The sequence below is a fragment of the Nelumbo lutea genome, chromosome 8 (assembly GCF_056320005.1).
Source record: "Nelumbo lutea isolate HS-2025 chromosome 8, American lotus-T2T, whole genome shotgun sequence".
Lineage (NCBI taxonomy): Eukaryota > Viridiplantae > Streptophyta > Magnoliopsida > Proteales > Nelumbonaceae > Nelumbo > Nelumbo lutea.
Window position 1 is genome coordinate 8,952,448 of NC_142691.1, and position 22,153 is coordinate 8,974,600.

The 22,153-nt window shown below is 39.8% G+C and overlaps 2 protein-coding genes across 3 annotated transcripts in view; one reads left to right on the forward strand and one right to left on the reverse strand.

Moving 5' to 3' along the window:
- The window catches only part of LOC148842558 (dolichyl-diphosphooligosaccharide--protein glycosyltransferase subunit STT3A), a 50,277-nt gene extending 38,412 nt beyond the window's left edge, over positions 1-11,865 (forward strand). Inside the window, exons 20-23 of the mRNA XM_088957581.1 lie at positions 9,607-9,686; positions 9,771-9,858; positions 11,265-11,354; positions 11,475-11,865. Coding sequence (XP_088813707.1) covers positions 9,607-9,686; positions 9,771-9,858; positions 11,265-11,354; positions 11,475-11,540 — 324 coding nt within the window. The 3' untranslated portion in view covers positions 11,541-11,865. The remainder of the gene's footprint in view (positions 1-9,606; positions 9,687-9,770; positions 9,859-11,264; positions 11,355-11,474) is intronic.
- A 1,231-nt stretch (positions 11,866-13,096) lies between these two features.
- Positions 13,097-20,754, reverse strand: LOC148842559 (elongation factor Ts (DUF810)). Of its 2 annotated transcripts, none has more exons than XM_088959054.1 (5): positions 19,892-20,754; positions 18,278-19,147; positions 17,110-17,565; positions 14,349-14,538; positions 13,097-14,263 (listed from the first exon to the last, which is right to left on the reverse strand). In XM_088959054.1, exons 1-5 carry the CDS (start codon positions 20,390-20,392, stop codon positions 13,332-13,334), a joined length of 2,949 nt encoding a protein of 982 aa, XP_088815180.1. In that variant the 5' UTR covers positions 20,393-20,754; the 3' UTR covers positions 13,097-13,331. The 2 variants fall into 2 exon arrangements, with proteins under 2 accessions (XP_088815180.1, XP_088815179.1); XM_088959053.1 differs by having other exon boundaries at positions 17,110-17,580; positions 19,892-20,688.
- Positions 20,755-22,153: the final 1,399 nt, after the last annotated feature.

Sequence of the window (22,153 nt, forward strand, 5' to 3'; positions counted from 1 at the left end):
AATTAGTTTGTCCAGTCTTCATTGTGAATCTTGTGAGTTGTCAAAGCATTGTAGAAACAATTATCCTTTGAGCAATAAAAGATCTTTTTTTCCTTTTAATATTGTGCACTCTGATGTGTGAGGGCCTTATCACTTACCCTCTATGGGTGGCTACAAATATTTGATCTTGTTTATTGATGACTTTTCTCGGTTCACTTAGATATTCCTGATGAAATCCCGTGATGAAGTTCCAAGACTTGTAAGACAATTCCATGAATTTGTTCTAACAGTCCTGTGATGAAGTTCCAAGACTTGTAAGACAATTCCATGAATTTGTTCTAACCCAGTTTGATACCAGGATTAAAATTTTCTGATCTGACAATGCAGAGGAATATTTTGAGAAGAACTTATCCTGCTATTTCTCTGACATGGGGGTTATTCATCAAAGTTTATGTGTTAGGACCCCAAAACAGAATGGAGTTGCTGAAAGAAAAAATAGGCATATTGTTGAAGTTGCAAGAAGTATTTTGTTTGCCTCGCATGTTCCTACAAGGTTTTGGGGTGATGTTGTTCTCACTGCTACCTACCTTATAAACTGTATACCATCCAGAGTTTTAGGGTTTAAGTCTCCCTTCAATCTTCTTCATCCGAACAAGGACCTTTTTCCTATTCCTCTTCGCGTCTTTGGCTGCACCTGTTATGTACATGTTCCAAGTGTCCAAAGGCATAAATTTGTACCAAAAGCCCACAAGTGTATCTTCCTTGGTTATTCCCCCACACAGAAGGGTTACTGTTGTTTTGATCCAAAGACTGGCACTCAGTATGTCTCAATGGATGTCACCTTTGATGAGCTTTCTCCCTTTTATGGTTCATCTCTTGAAGGACATTGTCCACAGGGGGAGGATTTGTCACAGGTGCTTGTTCTTCCTCTTCCTGTCCCAGTTGAGTCTTTTGATGAGTCTGCTTCTCCTTCAAATGAATCAAGGAAGGATCAGTCGTTCCATTCTCGCTGTCCCAGTGTTCTTCTTCCTTTACCTCCTCGTCTTATCCTCAATCCCAAGGTGTATCAAAGGCAAAAATCTAGAAATGAGCAGGTTGTTTCCCTTACAACACATGAGTCTCATGCACTTCCAGTCATAGATGAGACAACATGTATTGTTTCAGCCCCGTTGGAGCCATCTTTCCCTGACTTTGATATTCCCATTGCTGTTAGGAAAGGAAAACGGAAGTGTACTGCACATTGCATTTCCAAACACCTTTCTTACAGTCTACTTTCGCCTTCATACTTTGCCTATCTCTCTTCTGTTGCCTCTAACCCTATTCCCATGTCTGTGTCAAAAGCTCTTAATATTCCAGAATGGAGGGATGCTATGAGATCTGAAATTGATGCCCTACACAAGAATAACACTTGGGAAGTGGTTGATTTGCCTGAAGGGAAGGATCCAGTTGGTTGCAAGTGGGTCTTTACCATCAAATATCAAGCTGATGGCACCATTGAGAGGTACAAGGCCAAACTGGTTGCAAAAGACTATGCACAGACATATGGGATTGATTATCCGGAAACCTTTGCACATGTTGCTAAGATGACATCTGCGAGGGTTCTTTTATGTCTAGTTGCTTACTCTGACTGGCCCCTTTATCATTTGGATGTAAAGAATGCATTTCTGAATGGTGCATTACACGATGAGGTTTATATGTATCTTCCCCCAGGGATGTATGGAACAGATATGAAAGGAAAGGTATGCAAGCTGAAGAAATTTCTTTACGTACTAAAACAGTCCCCTAGAACATGGTTTGAGAGATTTAGAACAGCACTTGTTAACTTTGGCTATGTACAAACACAATCTGATCATACTCTTTTTGTGAAGAGGAGTGGACCTCTAGCAGTATACCTCATTGTGTATGTAGATGATATTGTTGTGACTGGTAATGATGTTTTAGGAATTCATGATCTCAAATCTTTCCTCCATACAGAGTTTGAGATTAAAGATTTGGGGGAATTGAGATACTTCCTCGGCATAGAAGTTGTTAGATCCAAGGATGGGATTCTTATCTCCCAAAGGAAGTATGTTCTTGACTTGCTCTCTGAAACTGGGAAGATGGGTGCTAGACCAGTTGCTACTCCTATTGATATGAGTCATAAACTCTCTACTTCAGATGGAACATTGTTAGAAGACAAAGGAGTCTTCCAGAGACTTCTTGGGAAACTTCTGTACCTATGCATGACTCGGCCAGATATTGCATACGCTGTCAGTTGCATTAGCCAATTCATGCATGCTCCCCGAGACACTCATATGGCAGTAGTAGAGCGAATCCTGTGTTATTTGAAGGGCTCCCCAAGAAAGGGAATTCTGTTTGCCAAACATGGTCATATGAAACTTGAAGCCTATACTGATGCTAACTAGGCTGGAAACATTGATGACAGAAGATCTACTTCTGGGTATTGCAGCTTGGTGGTTGGTAACGTTGTTTCTTGGAGAAGCAAGAAACAATCGGTTGTTGCTCGATCTTCAGCAGAAGCAGAATGCAGGGCCATGGCACATGGAGTTTTTGAACTATTGTGGCTAAAATCATTGATGGAGGAACTAGGGGTTGAGCATGACAAACTAATGATGTTGTACTGTGATAATCAGGCCGCCATCAACATTGCTCACAACCTAATGCAACATGATAGAATTAAGCATATTGAAGTCGATGGACACTTTATTCGAGAAAGGGTCTCTTCGGGTGAAGTATATCTTCCTTTCATCACATCTGAAGGACAATTAGCAGATTTTCTCACCAAGGGCATTCCCAAGGCAAAACTTCAGCATGATACTGGCAAGCTTGGCATGATTGACATCTATACTCAGCTTGAGGGGGAGTGTAGAGAAGATGGACCGAATGGCCCATAGGTTGTTTATCCTTTCTTACTATTTATGTTCCTTTGTGTAATGGGCCTTATTCTGGGCCCATCTTTTCTATGTTATGTTCTTTGTAATTTCTTGCCCAACTAAAGGCTTCCTTGTAATTATTCAAATTTAACTTAATAAAATAGTGTTAGGGTGTTAGAGAGAGAGTAAGGTTCGAAACTCTCATACTCTAAAACCTTATTGCCACCATCTCCTTCTTCACCTTCTACTCCGTAGAAGAAGTATTTTTTGTTGTTTTTTTTTATTTCTTTTGATTTATGTATCTATTCTAAACAGTCCCACACTTTCAAAGACTGTTTTTCTTCTGAAGCCCACTGTTCATAACTCTACTTTCCCACTATTTACCAGAGTCAAATAAGGAGCAGACCCCTCTCTGTCAAGAGGTCATGGTAAATTGTGCAACTGTACTTCGGAAGATAACGCTCGAAGAAGAGAGAAGCAATTGGGAGCACAAAATGGTATTAAAGGCAGATAGGGTGGTAAGGGATTGGACAAAAGATCTTGACGCAGTGGCGAAGAGATTGAGTGTGGATGGTGACGCTGTTCTACTGCCATTCTCTGAGAAGAAAGCAATCCTTGACGTGGGCGATGAGAAGTTGCGCTTCAACACGATTAGAACTGATGGTGGGCTGATATAGGTTCAAAACTGCGTCCCAATCTGCAATGATGTTGATCCGGAAGAAGGCAGCTTTTCTATTAAACTATTAGGGCTTCCCTTTAACCTTTGGAATGAAACGATTATGGGAAAAATCACAAAAGCATTAGGTGGAGTTTTGTTGGAGCAAGAGGAACCTGCAAGCTATGGAGATTAAGATCGTAGGCATAAAGCCGGAGAATGTACCTCGTTCGATTAAAATCCTCTCTGGTACAAGATTTGGCTAGCTTCAAAAGTTGAAGTGTCGCTATGGGGAACACGAATGGAGGTAGGGGATGATGGTGAAGTGGCAGGTTGGAGGACATGCGGCCTTCAAGGGTTGGAGAAGAAGTTCGGCAAAGTGAAAAAGAAGAAGAGCAGTCATTCGGGGTTAACCAGTCCTGAAGTGTCCCATTTAAGGCAATAAATTCAAAAGTTTTTGAATTTAAAGTCTTTTAATAAAGGTGGCCCTTCCTTTGCTGACGTGGCTAGAAGGGGAATTAGTCTGGTCGGTCTTAATCGAGTGGCTCTATTTGAACCGGTTGGAAGTAGGGGCGAACCAGCCGTTAGACCATAGAAGGTTTTTAGTGAGCCACATGACTATTTAAGTTGTCACATGGATCGAGTTAGGGAGAGGGAGACGTTAGATGATAATTCCCATCTATCATCTTCCAAGAAAGGCACTGCTGAAACGAACCTGGTACAGGGGTGGTGAACAGAAACTGAAACTAGATCTTTGAGTTGGGTCTCTCGGCGGGATGTTGACAAACAAGTTTCTCATGCAGCAGATCGCCCTAATCCGCGATACCTAAGGGACAGAACAGAAGAAAGGGAAGAGGAAGATAAGGGTTGGTTAAGTTGTTGTTCAGAAAGTGAAGCCGAGGAGGAGAGTTCAAGAGATATTTCAAGCATAGGGAGTTTGGAAGACGAAGAACTCCAAGATCAAAACAGGGAGACACTAAATCTGGAGGGTCTCTTTCTTGGAGATTGGGAGTGCGCACAAAAGGAGATTGCAGAGGCTCGGAAGAAGGCAATGATAACCAACTGAAGAGTTCAAACAAATGGGGGGGCAAATTCAATGCCCACGAGGGGATAAGCCTTCACCAAGTCTTAGTGCCAGGCAAGAAACTGAGATGGTGTTAGTACCAGACTGATTCATAGAGCTGATTTGAGGAACTTAGTAAAAGGGTGGAGAATAGGAAGGGAACAGGTACCACTTACACACTTACAGTTTGCAGATAACACAATTCTGTTCTGTTTAGACAGTGTATGCCCTTAGCTCCAATCAGATTGATGTACATTATGACATTTATTGTAAATGCATAAAGTACATATTTGATTCATGTTATTGTGGTGTGTTTCTGTGTAATACCCTTAAACTAGACACATAATGAGACTCATGTTAGTTTAGAATGTTCACTACCGTTGGATAAGTTTGAGGAGATTTATCCTGCTAAGGCTGACACTGGTGTGCCGCCAAGTGTTGGGGTAGCCTGTCTCAGCTGCCAGGGTGAGACTCGAGGTACATGCAGTGTAGGTTTACTTGAAACCCTGAACTGGATCAGATTATGGTACTACACTAGGTGTCGGATTGGGTTGTCTTTGATATGTCAATCAATAAGATCCTTAGAGGGGGTCAAAACCTAGGTATGTTGGGACAATTTGAGAATTCATCTGAGTGGGTGATCATAGTGACAGGATCAGCCCCTTTGTTGGACAAAGGTAATGATCGGGGATGCACTCTCTTTGATGGAAACCAAGACTGCCGGCAGCCGATTTCAATCGTTGAAATTTGTTTTGCAATATATATTTTATATACGGATATAAATATATATATTATGGTTTCAAATTATTTGCAAAAGGTTTTAATTCCCGGGATCCATGTGAGCAGAGAGTGCAACATTGTTCCTTGCAGCCGAGGGAGAGGCCCTCTCTTGTCGGGCAGTGTATGATCATTTTGGGCTGAGAGGTTAAGTGTAAGACCATTGAAGGTAATACCTGATAGGATAATCTTGCATCTGCCCACAGTCCCTGGGTTTTTATAAGGTGGCTTGCCCCAGGGACCACTTAGTGTAAGCGTTGGGCCCATTAGGAGTCCATGTGATGGGCTTCAGGGGGTTCACTGTCTTTTCAGTGAATTCGGCCAGGCCTTGTAACAAAGGCTGGGTTGAACCCATGTGGCTGATGTGTAGATCAATGTTTAGGTCCCATGCCATACAAAGAAGCCCAACTGGACAGCAGGTTGGAAGCATTTTGAGCACTTAGACTTATTGGGCCTAAAACCCATTTCGAACTGGCCTAGTTTGACTAGGGCGGATCTGGGATTAAATAAGCAGATAGGATAGGGTCTTACCCTATCCACTCAAAGAGTCCATATCTGAATTCAGATATGGAAATCTCCTAATGAGATTAGGAGAGAGCTGATCTAATCTGCAGATAAGATAAGGACTTATCCTTATCTCTTAAAGAGGACTCCTTATCCAAATACAGATTTGGATTAAGAAACTCCTAATGAGATTAGGAGCTCTCTTTAAGGCTATAAAAGGAGGAGGGGGCGAACCATTCAGATCATCCTCAGCATCCCAAGCATCCTAGAAATCTCAGAGCACCTAGAGAGAAGACAGCAGCAGTGTGACTGCGCCATCTTCTCCCTGCGATTTCCTCCAGTTGCTGCCATAGCCATTTCGATCTCCATCCTTTGTAGGAGCGATCAAGAAGTGTCTTGATATCAATCTTTGGAGAAAGATTGATCAAAAGTCGTGCTCACTGCCTCCATCGAATTCTTGCTAAAGAATTCGGTTCGTTGGACGGACCCTGTTGATTTTGCTCTACCATTCACTGTGTCATCTTCAGTGGGAGCAATCTTTGGAGTCTTTCTTTGGGTGTGAACACCTTTGTTGGGAGATATTGCATCTTTGTATCAGGTATATCCCTCTCCTACTGTTTTGGTTCAGATCTAGTTCGGTTCTTGGTTCAAGATTGATCCTTGAAAAATGCAGTTTTTCTAAAACAGGGAATGCGATTCCCACATGAGAGAGAGATTTTTGAAATTTCGCCCTACCTTCCTGCAGGGTTTGGCCATCCATTTGATGGATCTCTCATCCCTTTAGGTGGGGACATAAATTGGATAGGGAATTTGAAATTGGCCATACAATTATTTCAGCAGATGTCCAATCTCAAAGTGAACTTTGATAAGAGCTATATGGTGGGAGTGAATTTGGAGGAGAGGGAAGTAAGTGAATATGCAGGGTTGTTGGGGTGTGCATTTTCAGATTGGCCTTTGACTTATTTGGGCCTCTCCTTAGGAGATAGATTTTGGAACCCAGTTATGGAAAGATTTGAGAAAAGGCTTGCTTCATGGAGGAAAAGTTATCTCTCACTAAGGGGGAGAATCACTTTGATTAGGTCTACCCTAACTAACCTTCCTGATTACTTTCTGTCGGTGTTTAAGATTCCCACAAAGGTCTCAATTAGAGTGGAAAAGTTAATGAGGGATTTCTTGTGGGAACCAGGAGAGAAGAAAGATCATAGGGTGAGTTGGGAGGTGGTAACCAGAAGTAAGAAGTATGAGGGCTTGGGATTGGGAATATCAAGAAAAGAAATATGGCATTGTTGGGGAAATGGTTATGGATGTTTCCAATGGAAAGAGACAAATTATGGACGAAGATTGTGGCTAGCATACATGGGCTGGAAGACCGACTAGGATCCAGGAGTATTGGCAAGGACTACAGTTGCTTCCCCTTGGAAAGCCATTCATGATTTGCTTCCGGTTTTCTCCCATTGGATAAGGTATGATTTGAACTCTGGTAATCTCATAAAATTCTAGGAGCAACCTTGAGTTGGGGACTCATCCCTGATGGACCAATTTCCCTCCCTATATGCCTTGTCAGATTTGAAGAATTAACTCATTTCTTCTTTCTTAGTCCCTTCTGATTCTACTTCTAGCTTTGGGTGGATTCTAGGGTTGAGGAGAACAATAAGGGATATAGACTTGGGTTGCTTATCGTCCCTACTAGCCATCCTTGAAAATGTTTTTTTTGGACGCGAGTAAGGATGACTCCAGAATTTGGACCCCCTCTTCAAATGATTCCTTTTCTTGTGCGTCATTTTTCGAGACTTTGGTCCAACCTCCTCCCTTTGGGTTGTTCTTTCCTGTTAATGAGATTTGGAGCAAACCCATTCCTCCCCGGGTTGGTAGTTTTTGTTGGGAGACTTTCCTGAAAAGAATAAACACAATTGACTTGCTTCAAAGAAAGAGACCTAATTCCTGCTTACTTCCCAATAGGTGTGTTCTTTGCAAAGCTGATGGGGAAACGGTTTACCACCTTATGGTTACTTGTCTTGTTACTAAAACTGTTTGGGAGTGAGCTGTTTCCCTTTTTTGGATGTACTTGGAATCCCCCCTTAAGTATGCAAAGCTTGTTCTCTCCTTCGTTCTCAAGATGGCCTAAGAAAAGAGAGAAGATCATGTGGAGAAGCATTAGGGCGGCAGTGTGTTGGTCCATATGGGAAGAGAGAAACTCTAGACTTTTTTCAGACAAGGAAAGGACTAGCTTTGAGAAAGTAGAAATAAATAGCTACCTTGGCCCAATGCAAGAGGACCTCTAGACCTTCTTGGTCCCCCCCCCCCCCTCCGTCCCCCTGTCCTTCAAGATTCATAAAACTGAATTTTGATGGTAGTAGCTTAAGGAATCCTGGGCCTTCTGGGATTGGGGGAGTTTTCAGGAATGAGGCTGGGATTATTAATGCCATGTTCTCTGTCCCTATTGGAGAGGGTGACTCTCTTAGGGCTGAGATTTTAGCAGTTCTGGAAGGAATCAAAAGAGCAAGAGAATTTAACATTCAGTGCCTGGTCATTGAAGGGGACTCGGAGGTGGTGATTAGGTGGCTGAAGGAAGACAGCAATGGCTTGTGGAGCTACAGAAATGAAAAGAAAAAATTCAAATGGCTGAGTAGGATATTGAGGTAAAGTACAGTTGGGTGATGAGAAGTGCTAATTCAATGGCTGATGGGTTAGCCAAGCAAGGGGCGCTTAAGGATTCTATGTTTTGGGCTAATTTTTAGCTTTCCTTTTTGTTCTCTGTTGTGGGGGATTAAGATATTTTACCTCCTTTTTCTTGTACTTAAAGCTTCACAATTTTTATTATCTAATAAAGCATCTTGTTATCGATCAAAAAAATAAATAAATAATCATAAAAAAATCCGTTCATACAATTGTACTTTATATATAAGACTTGTAATGTAGAAAAAAACCAAGGTTGTGTTGTTTGGATAAGCTTCAGGATTTGTGCTTTTAGAGCTTAAAAGCACAAGGCCTGAATTTTTGTTTTGTTTTTTTTTTTTTTTTTTAGCGGGGGGGGATAACTTTGAGACTTAAAAAGTGTTTTGGTTTTAAATTATTATGTTTTTAAAAGCAACTTATGGTCTTACCTACTCGAAACACTTTTTGGCTCATTTTTGTTTCCCACATCCCAAAATGCTCAAAAGCAGAAGCTTATCCAAACAGAGCCCAAGTCAGTTGAATAATGAATGCATACTAATAATTTGCTGACATTACATAAGAGGTTAAATGTAAAAACCATTATAGAGAAACCTAACACTCTGAACCTAAACTGTATTAGGCATTCAGTCTTTAGCCTCTTTTATCTTCCACACATACTTATAATGAACAACCTAACTAGTATGTGTTTTATAGTCCTCGTCAGTATGTATAAAACTATATTTGTTTTGCTGTTAAGTTAATAAATTAATAACATGAGATATGGGTATAAGAATCAATAGGCAATCCAATAATTGGTGCAACTTAGGAGCCACTAGTCCTAAGTACCACCTAGGCAAATAGTAGTCTGAAACTGCACATGTTTACTTACCAAAAAAATGGTGCGCTCGTATGTTTATGTATGCTTCATTTGTTAGTATGTTTATTTATGCTTCATTTGGTTGCACAAAGAATCTTCTCTGGAATTCTTTCTTTGGATTATCTGTAAGGGGGTAAACTGATAAAAGTAACTACTTTCTTTTTTTTTCTTTTTTTCTTTTTCTTTTTCTTTTTTTTTTTTTTTTTGCTTTTTGTTATAAAAGAGAGATGGTCAGTACCGGATTGATTCTCAGGCCACTTCAACCATGCTAAATTGTCTCATGTACAAGCTCTCGTATTACAGGTTAGCCTGACATCATGGCACAGTTTTCTCCTTGCAATGTATTTATTGAATTTACATATATTCTTGTTGTCTTTGTTTGTCTAGATTTGTGGAGACAGATGGTAAAGGCTTTGACAGAGTGAGAAGGACTGAAATTGGGAAGAAATATTTCAAGCTTACCCATTTTGAGGAGGTCAGAGCATCTAACATTTGACAAATATGTTACATTCTAGTTACTAGCTGATCCACAATTTATTGTAGTTGTTTTTTATAATTTCTGTACCATATATTTTGTTTTTGCTCTCTCTTGATGACTTGTCTAGTATTGGATTTTTCTTTCCACAAAAGACCTCAACTTAATCACCTTCTCTCAGTGATGTTGCTATTAGTTAGATTTCATCTTGAACATGGATGACTTTAAATGATCATGTGGCATAGACCTGTCAGTATTTCTAAAATGCATCGACAATTTTGGATGCCTGTTTGGTTTTTTTTTTTTGGGGGGTCGAAGTTTGGTAAATTTAAGCATGGGTTGTTCCACCTTTTTTGTATCATTAACAGATCCCTAGAACTTTTATTAAGGCTCCATTTGGAAGGAGTACAAATACAAATATGTAGAGCACAAAACATTGTATTTTGTATGCATTTGTATTCCTTCCAAATTGAGCCTAAACAGAAAAGGTACAAATACAATACAGCTAGGTAACATTACTCCATAATTGGAGGGCACCCCATCATTGGAGCCAACAACTCCCCCTGTTCCCATCTTACAAAATCCCCAACAAACCCTGCTTGGGCAGGCCCTGAATACAATTCAGCCCAATCTACACCCTCACTTGTGAGTGAGTTGGCAAGTACATTATTAATTTCCTGATCCAATTGAATGAGGTATTCGAGTTTGTATGCAAAAAGCATCCCTACAGTTAAATTTCACATGCATTTTATTATCTCAACTGTTTGATTTCCCAAATGTCCCTTTCAATGCAGCCTTAGCTTCCAATATCCCTTTCAATGCAGCCTTTGGTTGTCCCAAATGTCTTCAATCTGGCTACATCAAGATAACCGAGATTTTCCAGGTTTACTTCAGCATAAACAAGGGAAAGGAAATACATTGCTGAGTTACCTGATCCATGCCATTTGTCAGTACTTGGTACTTGTAGTTGTGCTAAAACTAATATGGAAACTAGATTGTAACACCTTTTTCATGCAGATGTCCATATTTATAGGGTGCAGTACTATCACCAAAGATTGAACTGAACAGCATAATAATAGCATCCCAACTATATGGAGTCAGCTACATGAATCCTGTTTTGCCATTCTGTTATATTTGATGCTATATCCATTGTTAAATTATCGGCAATTAAATCATTTCTTACTACCACCCTGCCCTTTTTGGTCTACCCCTAGCCCTTCTACCCCCTTCAACCTGCAACAAATCACTTCTTACAGGTGCATAGCATAATGATAGTAATAGTAAATATGGACCCATACTAACTACATGCATGATCTGAGCATGTTTCTAGAATTTACTTCTGCTGGGACCTGCTAGGACTTACATTTCTTTAGTGCTCGACTTACCTGCTGATATGATTGTTTCAGGTATTCACAACACATCATTGGATGGTACGGATATACAAACTAAAACCTCCAAAGAATAGGATCCGAGGAAAGACCAAGAAATCAAAAGCGGTATTTCCTATAAATATTTATTTTGAATGTTCTAGTTCTATTGATGTTAATTATGTGAAGTTGTATATTTCACCTGCGTTGATGCCTTCATTTCCCCCCCCCCCCCCCCCTCTGTGGCAGGGTTCCAAAACAAGTTCTACAACTAGCTCAAAAAGAGCAGGAAGGAGAAAGAACCCCTGGCATTAAGAAACACTATTGCAGTGAATCCTCTCTCAGTTCTAGTTATTCTATATACATCTGTGTGCATGACCCTCTAGAGGGATTGAGCAAAGGATTTTTTGGCCTCTTTGTACCATGTCTTGTATCATTTGTTTTCTGCATTTTAATGCTTCACAACATTGTGCAAGGAAGACCAATTTTGTGACCCTTGAACCAATTGCAGCGAAGGAATCATGAGGCAGATTAACGGCAATTTTGACTTTCTGGGAGGTGTAACATGCAACTTGTAGAGCTAACCTGTTCACAGGATTTTTATAATCTAGCTATCGGATGATTGTTTATTTACAGAAAAGTTTGTAGTGTTTTTCAGAACCGTTATTCCATTTCACGTCTGTATTCCTATTTGAAGTTTTGAACAGTGAACTCATTAGTATGATGGGACTGTGGGACCCCTACAATAAGAATGAGAAAGGAGCGTCTGAGGTTCAGTTCAATTGTCCCTATGCCCCTTAGTCCTTACACCAATAGAAGTACTAGTATCAATGTACTTCTACTCGGATCAGATGGACTGGTCGAACCAGTGAAGCGATAATCCACTCGACTCGGATCATCTGAGGTTCAGTTCAATTATGAGTTCAAGGCAATGCAGTTATTTAGGATTCAATAACTCGCCACGGTTCACATATTTGACGGATTAAATCTAAGACTGATCCTGACGCATAAAATTGATTTGGCAAAATAGAAAATTGAAAGGACCGAAGATGGCTGTTGGGAGTCAAGAAAGGTTACCAGTCTGGCAAACACCGTGATGTTTAAATACATCCGGCCACGATGGTTTTATCTGAAGCCTGGATTAGACCAACTCTGACTAATCCTGATCCTCTAAATGTCATTACAATTTAACAAAGTAGCAAGTTAGCTCTCTCTCCACCGCGACCGTACTCTAAAAATGCTATTGTACTATTCGTTTAATAATTGTTACCAACTTGCACATCACCTTCGACACGGATGGAGGGGATGAATAACTAATTACTTCAAGAATGCACCAAACATTTGCTAGTAGAGTGAGGCTTCTAAAGGTTCGATACAAAAATACATACTGCGGATTAAAACTTAATTAATGAAACGCCTCTCCTCTATATTACACAACAACAAAGTCCATCCTTCAGGTGAGTATCCAACAACTGACATCCAAACACAATACTACAATTTAAATCAACAGAATAATAATAACAAACCTTTCCGGCTCAATTTAGTTTTTCCTGGCAATCTAGCTTATCATTTTCCTTTTGAGGGACAGTAGCCTTCTGCGTTCAAGACAACGGGGAAGTGGAACAAAAACAAATACAATAAGAAAACTCACCAAGTTAAATTAACGCTTCTATGCTTCTAAGTTTCAGGCTAAGACAGTAGTAAATCTAGTAGATTCTAGCTTTAGATGATCCAAAAGAATGATAATGAATATCTACCCTCCTCGAGCCCCCAACCTCAAAAACACCATGCCTTCATCTTGGAACCTCTTATGTCATCTGACGAATCCACTAATCCCATTAACTCAATCACAAGCAGACTGTAGGCTAGAGTGGATAAAAAGTAGGGGCTCCAAACAATACAAGTCCACAATAAATATACTATACAAGAGTAGTTTGTGCTTCCTGAATAGAGCAACCCCTCCCAGCTCCCAGACAAAGTAAAGTATAATGAACTTCTCCTCTTGTCTGAGTAACATAGTAAATACAGACAAAAAACCATAGAGACGTTCTGCCAAAGCAATTCACACAGAACTGCATAGCACAGCTGCACCACACCTCAAAGTCCTCAAAGTTTCTTGGGTAAGCTATAGGTCTTCTTAAGGAACTTTGTTGCTGCTTCATCATTTCGATAGCACAAGACACGCAAGAGAGTATTTGGCTCAGCTGGACTCCATTGACCTGAAGTTGGGGGTAGTGGGAGCCTGGATTTGGCAGAAGAGCCGTATGTTTCCAGTGTCACACGTTTGAAGTGCTCAATGAGGCTCGCTGTTTCAGTACGGAAAAGTGGAAGGATACCTACTGCTGTTTTTGAAAATTTAGCTATCAAATCATCTGGTAGCCCATCCCCATTGGACCAGAATAAATCTTTAAGAGCTTTGAAATCATCCTCAATTATTTGAGAATCTCTCAAGGAAAATGCACGAGAAGGGCCTCCTGCAAGAAGCACCAAAAAGAAACCCTCAAATGAAGCTTTCATTATTTCAGTAATCACACGGGTGCGGACCCTGTTATGAACTGTTTCTGCTATGATCTCTAAGTTCTGTTCAAGTTCCTGAAGCAGAGGTTCAATCCTTGAGGATGCTGGTTCCCCAACATATAGACCATCCCACAGAACATGACTTAGATCATGGAAGACAATCTTACAAGCTGTTCCTTCACATAGTTGGTGAATCCCTTCCTGACAAGCGGCTTCTGAGAGCTCAAACTTTTTCCCTAACCCATTTGAGAAGTCATCTGCATGTGCAGATTCACAATTTCTCAGATAAGTAACTATCCTTTTCTCCAAGACCTCCAATTCTGTCCTGATGTGCTGCAGAGTATTCATACGGACACATAACTGTGGTACTCCAAAGCTGTCTCCGTTCATTGTGCCAACCTGAGACTTCCGCTTCTGAGTTCCTTGGGACTTCTCTTTCTTCTTCCACACACCTTGGAACTTTGATCCAGTAGTACATCTGGTTAATGCCGGCATGGTGGGAATGAAAGTGTTTCGCGTCCCTATACATCACAGAAAGGGATAAAGTTAGTAATAAGATTAAGAATCAGAAAGCCATTTATAAATTTCAGTTTTGCAAGAATTTACCACAGCCAGATTTTGTTTTGGATACATAATGCTGAAGACATCTATCAAGGCCAGCCATTAAATCAGGAAGCAATGCAGGATGCATTGGTATTGGTAGCTGAAAGAATGCATCTAAAGTCTCATCTATAATTCGTAGGATTTCAATGGCAGATGGAGCAAATCTCTCTTTATTTGCCCTTGGGTTCCAGACCTACAATAACAAGATTGACAAGGATATATTGATGAGAGCCAGAAAATCTGAGCAACTATTTTATAGTGAAAATGTAATGAATTATTAACAGATATATTATGGGAGTTTGTAGATGCATCCATGCAGAGATGCACATGCATGTATGGTGCATGAACACAGATGGTGGAAATGCATTTGTTGCATTCGTAGTAATAAGGCAACCATGAATTGATATTAGGCTCTCTTAAACTGGGAGATTGCTGGTATAGTAGATCTTAAGGATCAGATTCAATAAAGAAAAATATACATAAATTAATAAATACACTTCTAAAAAGGAATCTCTGAAACCAAGTAGCAAATTTCAAATAAATCCGAAGACTGCATAGCAAGACCTATGGAAAAAGGACCAAAACGGAAGAAAATAAAATTGATTATTGAAATAATTTTATTAATCAACAATAGACAATAGTAAAAGTCCCCAAGGAAAGGCACGAGTTGCAACCTCTCCGGGTTAGTTAAATACAGATTTCCAAATTAATAACAACTTACAGAGAAGCACAAAAAAGATCTTCCCTAGAAACCCCATGTTTGGCTAAAGCATCAGCCAAAGAATTAGCAGACCTACTAACCCATTTTACCTTAACTCTCATATTGCTGGTTAACAACTTTACTTTTTTTATGAGATCTTTGTAACCCCAAATGGTGGTATCCAAGTTTAGGAGCCACCTTGTTACCACCTGAGGGTCCCCTTCAACTAGGAGATGCTCCACCCCAAGCTGGTTGGCAATCTGAATTCCATGTACTACAGCAAGGATTTCTGCCCTTGTGGAGTCCCCCACTCCCACTGGTCCTGAGAATAGGGAAATTATGTTGATGTCCTTATTTCTCAAGATACCCACTATACCTGAAGGCCTGGGGTTGCCTTGACTGCTTCCATCAAAGTTCAGCTTGATGACACCTTCCAAAGGTGGAACCCATTCTGACAGAATTCTATCCTTCTTTGTTGAAGTGTTAGCTATTACTAGCCAATTCCTCCACAAGTCATCAAAGGAGAAGTCATCAAAAATATCCACAGTTTTCAACCAATGAATTGCTCTTGTTAAGATACAATCCTTCATTTCATCTAACCCTCTTTCCTTCTCTAAGAAAATTCTTGCATTCCTTTCCTCCCAAAGAGTCCACAGAGTAGCCGTCATGACACATTTCCACATGACAATACCTCTTCTAGTGTGCCAAATAAAGACAGATGGGTTGAATAACGAGCTTAAATCGGAAGGCATAGACCACCTACCTTCAAACAAAGAAAGGCTCCACCTCCATATGGTTGTAGCAAAGGAACAGGAGATCAGCAAATGGAAACATTCCTGATTCTCGGCCTTACACAAGGAATACCAATTTGGGTAAAGACAAAGAGAGTCTCTTTTTCTGTAAGTTTTCCAAAGTATTGATTTTCCCATAGAAGACTTTCCAGTAGAATACAACAATTTTGGGGGGAATAGGTCGCGCCTAGACTTCTTTGGCAGGGAATCCTTGGGATATGGGATTAGAACTGAGGGATTTTAGAAAAGAGCAAGTAAAAGTACCTTTCGGAAGAGGAGTCCAAACCTTTTGATCAGAAGAAGTGGGGTCCAAGCAAACGGATTCTAGTAAATGAATTAGTTCAATAACACAATTTGATTCACCATCCCTTAACCCTCTACGAAACCCAAAGTCCCAGTTTAAAGATAAGGGGTTTAACGGGCTCGGGAGAAAAGTTGCAATTGGCTCGTGTTTGTGAAGGGAAAGGGAATAGAGCGAGGGGAAACAATCTTTGGGGGGTTGAGTACCCACCCTAATATCCTCCCAGAACAGAATAGCATTACCAAAACAAACATCATACCTGATGAATCTGAGGAAGCGAGGGAGAATACCATGCATTTCTCATCCTTCTTAATACAAGATATTTTTCATCAAATAATATTTGTTTCTTAATTCTAAAATCATAAAACATCATTTTTATACAAGGGTAAAAAATTCGATTCCCTTTTTATTGATAAAAAAATCAATTCCTTTTTGCTAGTGTTTCCTCAATAAAACTCCTCAAAAGATATGCTGCAATTCCCCTAATGTTTCTTTTTCCTTATTCTAAAACAACTTACAAGAAAGATAGAAAAAGGGACTTTCTGAGAAGGATGTAATAACTTATTCCTGGTTATTTGCTGCCTAAGTTCTGTTCTTATTGTGCATAAATTCACAATCTTTACTGTTGACCATACTTGATGGTACTTCCATCATTCTCAAAACTTATAACAATTGTCCGTTTCTATGAATCCGCTGAAAATTTTACCAATAAATGCCCCAAAGTATCATTTAAGGTGAGAAAATCATTTATTATGGACCCAAGATATCAACCAAGTCTTATGATTTCAAATGACCACAACAGAAAAGAAAATATCAATCATGCCAATAGTAGGATAATTAAATAATTTGAAAAGATTGAACACAAGGTAAATTGTGGAATCATAATTTTGAATTAGAGATTAATCTCAACTATAAGATCCACCAGTATGAGGAAGTTGGATGAAGCAAAGAAAGAAGCCAGACTTCACGTACCTCTTGCTGTAAATTCCTGTCAACCCATTCCTTCAGTCTGTCCACTCTTGTCCTTATCCATACTTTCACCAGATTGGCAATTGCAGTTTCAGCCTCATAAGGAGGCATCTCACGGATTATTGCCTTGCCACCATCATCACTGTCCACGGAATCTTCAACAGCAATCTGCACAAGATCTTTCTCCAATTTGTCTGCTGCTCTCAACACTTGAACAGCATCAGGTGTCAACTCTGAAATACCTGAAATGAATTGCTTCAGCTCATTTCCATAGCAAGCATGTAGGGTGGCAACTGCAACGCCTGCTGCAAGAGGATGCCATCTCTTCAGAATCGGACTGAACACTGCCTTCTCATTAGCTGCCAGCTCACCAATATCTTTTGCAAGGATAGACAGAAGAGAAAGTGCATTTGGCATGTTTTTTGATGACCGCCTACATGAGTCTGCCTTCTCCATTCTCTGTCTTAAGACAGACTAAACAGATCAACAAATCATAAAACAGACAAGTCCAATTTCAACATATCTAACAAAAGGATGATGTAGCCAATCTAGACTATCCATCAGATAGGAGACTTAAACCCTCTGTTGTTTCACTCAACCAGTCCATTCACCCCTATGCATCACCTCATATTGGAGCTTTCAAAAAGGTATATCACCTATCCAAATTTCAATGTTTCCACTCATTTAATTTTAACATTTCTAACAAAAGAGTCTTACTCTGGAAATGTAGCAAGGCCTTTTGGGGCTGAAATTTACCCCACGAATAGAGGATGATCAGGTGTGTGTGTGTGTGTATGCGTGTGTGAGGAGGAGAGAGAGAGAGAGACCTGACATCCCATTCATTAAACGGGACACCAAATTAGTAATGGTTGCCTTCTAGATGGAAATACCCAAATACAGGAGGCTCTCGCCTGATCATTAACATTATTTAATTTAGACAGTAGCATTTCAGTTAGCAATCATATGGTTAAGACCATCTGTTTTCAGTTACTGACTAAATTGGTGAAATCCTCCAGTCAGCAAAGCCTTTGGACCTTTTCTTATACTCAATAAATAGTTTAATTAATAGATTGATGTGTCAGTGTTGCATATATATAGTACAACCAATAGGAATATTTTGGTTAGCCAATATTTGCCAAGTAAAAAGATGCACCAGAAAACATGGACTTGCCTGGGCAAAAGCAGTGCGCAGTGATGATCTTATGTAAGTATCAATTCTGTTGCGAGCCACATCAACTTCTTCTTTCCTTTTCCTTCGATACTCATGTGAGATATCTTCAACTAATATCTTGGCTGCTGACACACCCAGAGAAACAATGCTCTGCATGGAATCAATATTTGAATGATTAAATGTGTCATGGTAAGCAAGAAGTCTTTTTTCAGCCCAACCCAATATCGAACTCAAAATTGAACTCAAGATCTTGGAGTACACAGGATCCTTTGTTGCCTTTGCATCTTTTGCAACTTCTGCCAACTGATTATCAGCAGCGAACAGAAGGTCATTTTCTATTTGACCAGTTGAAACATAGCGGTGAAATAAGACCCATGAAAAGCAAAGATTATGGAGCATCCGGTTCATCCCCAGGATCACCCAAGTCTTCTTTATAAGTTCTATAACCTCATCAATCTCTTCAATAACAGCTGTCTCTTCATTTGTGTCAAAACAAGCCTCTAGAAGCATCTGGTAGAGTCGGAAATTCAATGGAGAACCATCTGCCCAGTGGCATGTTTCAGAAACAGAACCATCAAATGATCTGCAAGCAAGAGACATTACAGCAGTCCGGAGGATTTGCATTGACTCATTGTTCTTCCCAGTTTCCATGGGTCTCTGTAAAGCCCCATGAATAATCTGCCGAAGTCGTTGTGCCGATGCATCTGACTTATCTAGTGGCAGATGAGGATGCAACAGTAGTCCAGCCTCAAGAACTTTCAAGTTTCTGGTCTGCCAAGCTTCATACTCTTGTGGATCTGGAAAATCTGAAGACTTGAACTGCTGCAATAGCTCCAGTGGAAGAACCATCGACTCAATGCGCCTTCCAAGCTGTTACATGAGCATAAACAAAAACTAATGATTAAAAACAGGGAAGCTCTAACCCATGGGTTGGCTACACACTCCCCCCTCCCCAAGAGATGATATTGGGAAATTCAAAGATTGGTGTGACACAAAGGGATGTTTACTGTACTATTATATTGAAGAATCAACCAGATTGGCAATGGATCAGCAACTACTCTACCATGAGCTAACAAAATGGTTTTTCATTTAACAATATTCATTGAAAGCCACCTATGCACAAGACAAATACCATGCTTAGACAATGTGGTTTTAAGAGAAATGAGGATCATCGATCTTAAAAAGATCAACCATATAAATAACACAGGAGTTTAAAAAGAACGACAGCCAGATTAATTCGTAAATCAATAATCATACAGTAACCCACAGCCTAATCTTACAAAACCCCTCAAAAGACCCCAAAGGAAACTTACACTTCGCGAACGGGAGCAAAAATGCAGCAAAGAAATCTTTTTACCTTCAAAGAAGCAACCGGAAAAAAGAAAACTGAAAAAATAAGGTCTGAAATTAATTAGGAAGATGAAAAGCTAAGCAATATCTTTGCCTTGAAAATTAAAAAACATAACAAAAGAGATAATTAGCTTATTATCAACATACATCTGAAAACGGAGTATTAATAGAAGGAGAAAAAAAATTAAATCCCGAATCGGATAGCAAATCCCATCTCTAGAAAAGAAAAAGGATAAAACCCAGAAACAGGAAAGCGGAGCTTACTTGCCCAGCAGCAATTCTCAACAAAGCCCTCCTAATTCTGGTGTCCATCTGCTCCGAAACCCTCATCTGGACCCTCATAAGCTCCCCAACAGTGACGGGTTTCTTCGACTTAGATGGACTCTCCTTCCCCGGACTCTTCTTCGAAGATCTCAACCCTAGAGCCTTCTTAACCTTACTAGCAGCAGTCGAAGTCAATGATCTCTGCAGAGAAGGCGAGGTCGAAGACGACGATAGACTAGAAGGAGAGTGAGAAAGAGAGGAAACGGAAGACGGAGACCTCTCACTCCTCTCCGACTGAGGGATAAAAGTCAATGGCTTGCCACCGGAAGATCGACAAGCGCCGACGAAGACCTCGAAAGCAGTCTCTCGGAGCTCGGAATCAGTCAAACTGCAGCCCAATTCGCCAAAAGGGGAGGGCAGATCGGGGGCGGGAAGCCTGTTGTTGCTTCCCATCTCTCTCTTTGATTCTCCAAGAATTTTGTCTCTGAACAAATGCGCCATTGTGGGAGGTGAAGGTCTCCAATGGGAGGAAAAAAAACTAAACTAAATTAGAACAAAAAAATAATAAAGGAAGCTTTTTCTTTAATCTCGCTTGTGTCTCTCCACTGTCTCTTATGCTTTTTCCTGTTTCTCTAAACGAGAAGAGACTGTGATGATGGGTTTTGTTCTCCCTTGACTTTCAAGGGATTCATATTATGGTTTTTAGATTATAGGTGAGGAGTTGGAAAAAAAAAAGAGCTGGAATTTGAAGGAGAAAGGTTGGATGAGAGAGAGAGAGAGAATAAATATCAATTTGGATTAAATATCGAGTCATACCAACAAATCTAAGTTTTACTTTTCCTTTCTGAGTTTTTTTCTTTTCTAACTGTGCTTGCGTGTTTGTGGAAACGGTTTTGTTTGAGAGACGGACCTGTGTACCCTTATCTTTTTCTCGTGAGTCTTGAGTGGACCTCTATTATACCCTTGAGGAGTTGGGCCGTGGATGGGCCTCTCTAACATCACTGGAATGAGAATTCAGATCTCTTTTACCATGGGTTGATGATCTGATCCGCAATAGATATCCTCCTGTGATGTCAAGGTCCAAATTCATCTTTACCTAGAATAACTTTACTTTTTTGATGAACCCAAGATAATAAATTCTAGGCTTAAAGGCAAATTAGTCTTCTAATTGTAAATTGAAGCAAAAGTAAAATGATACTGTTTGGATGAGATAGAATTGCAAAAGGTAGAAGTAGAATCCGTTTAAGTGTCTAACAATCTAGATGAAGAAAGAGGGGATAAGAAGAAAAAATAAGAGCAGAAGATGGAGTCTTACGCATTAATACTAGAAGCAGCCTAGAAGTAAATGCATAAATAATAAATAATTAAATAAAATGTGGGTGGGGTTTCCTTCTCGGACTTGATTGGGATATTTGTTCAAAGCACATGTGGGTTTGCCAGTCCATATCATTCCATTATCAATTCAATTGTTTAAAACTACCGAGTCCTCTCTCTTTGAGCTGGCAGAAAGTTGTTCTTCTGCTTCTTTTTAAGAATGAATACTTAATAAATGATTATTTCATGTATTACAAGCTACAGCAATGGCTTAAAGGCTAATGCACCCCTCCTCTGGAATCTGGATTGCAGGTTGAAGTTAGAATTTTTGTGTAGAGGAACTTGATCAATAGATGGGTTTAGAAGGGCGCAGCTCCATCAGCCAGTTTCAGATTTCTCTCCAAAGGAACTAGTCTGAGGAATGGGTATTGCCGCTTTTAAGTTTTAACTTCTAATAATGGTTTTGTAAAGCTCTGTGTAGTGTAGGAATGTGGTAAGCATACATGGCTTTGGTCATTAGAGTTGGACCTGTTGAATTGAATATTTGAATCCAGAAGACAGAGAAAGACAGAGAAAGACAAGTCATATAATTTGGATTTTGGACCGACACGAGACCTCCCCTCTTTATCTTTATTGATAGATTGGTGGTATATAAATAAATAAACAACTCATTATAGGGAATCCTTTAGCCCATTTTATATAGAAGAATTACATGTAATAATACAACATGAAAAAATAATTTTTAGTCATGTTCAACCAACCACACTTGCTAATCATAATAGCTTATTATTCTCTTGTTGAGAGAGAGATCTCTCTCTCATGGATGTAATTCAATGTTTCTTAAGATTAACAAAGGAAAAAAAAAAAGGAAATCAAAGAAAGACCTACAGCACATCAGATGAGTCCAAATTATTTTTCCCTGTTTTCTGACATTGTTTGCAGGTCTAA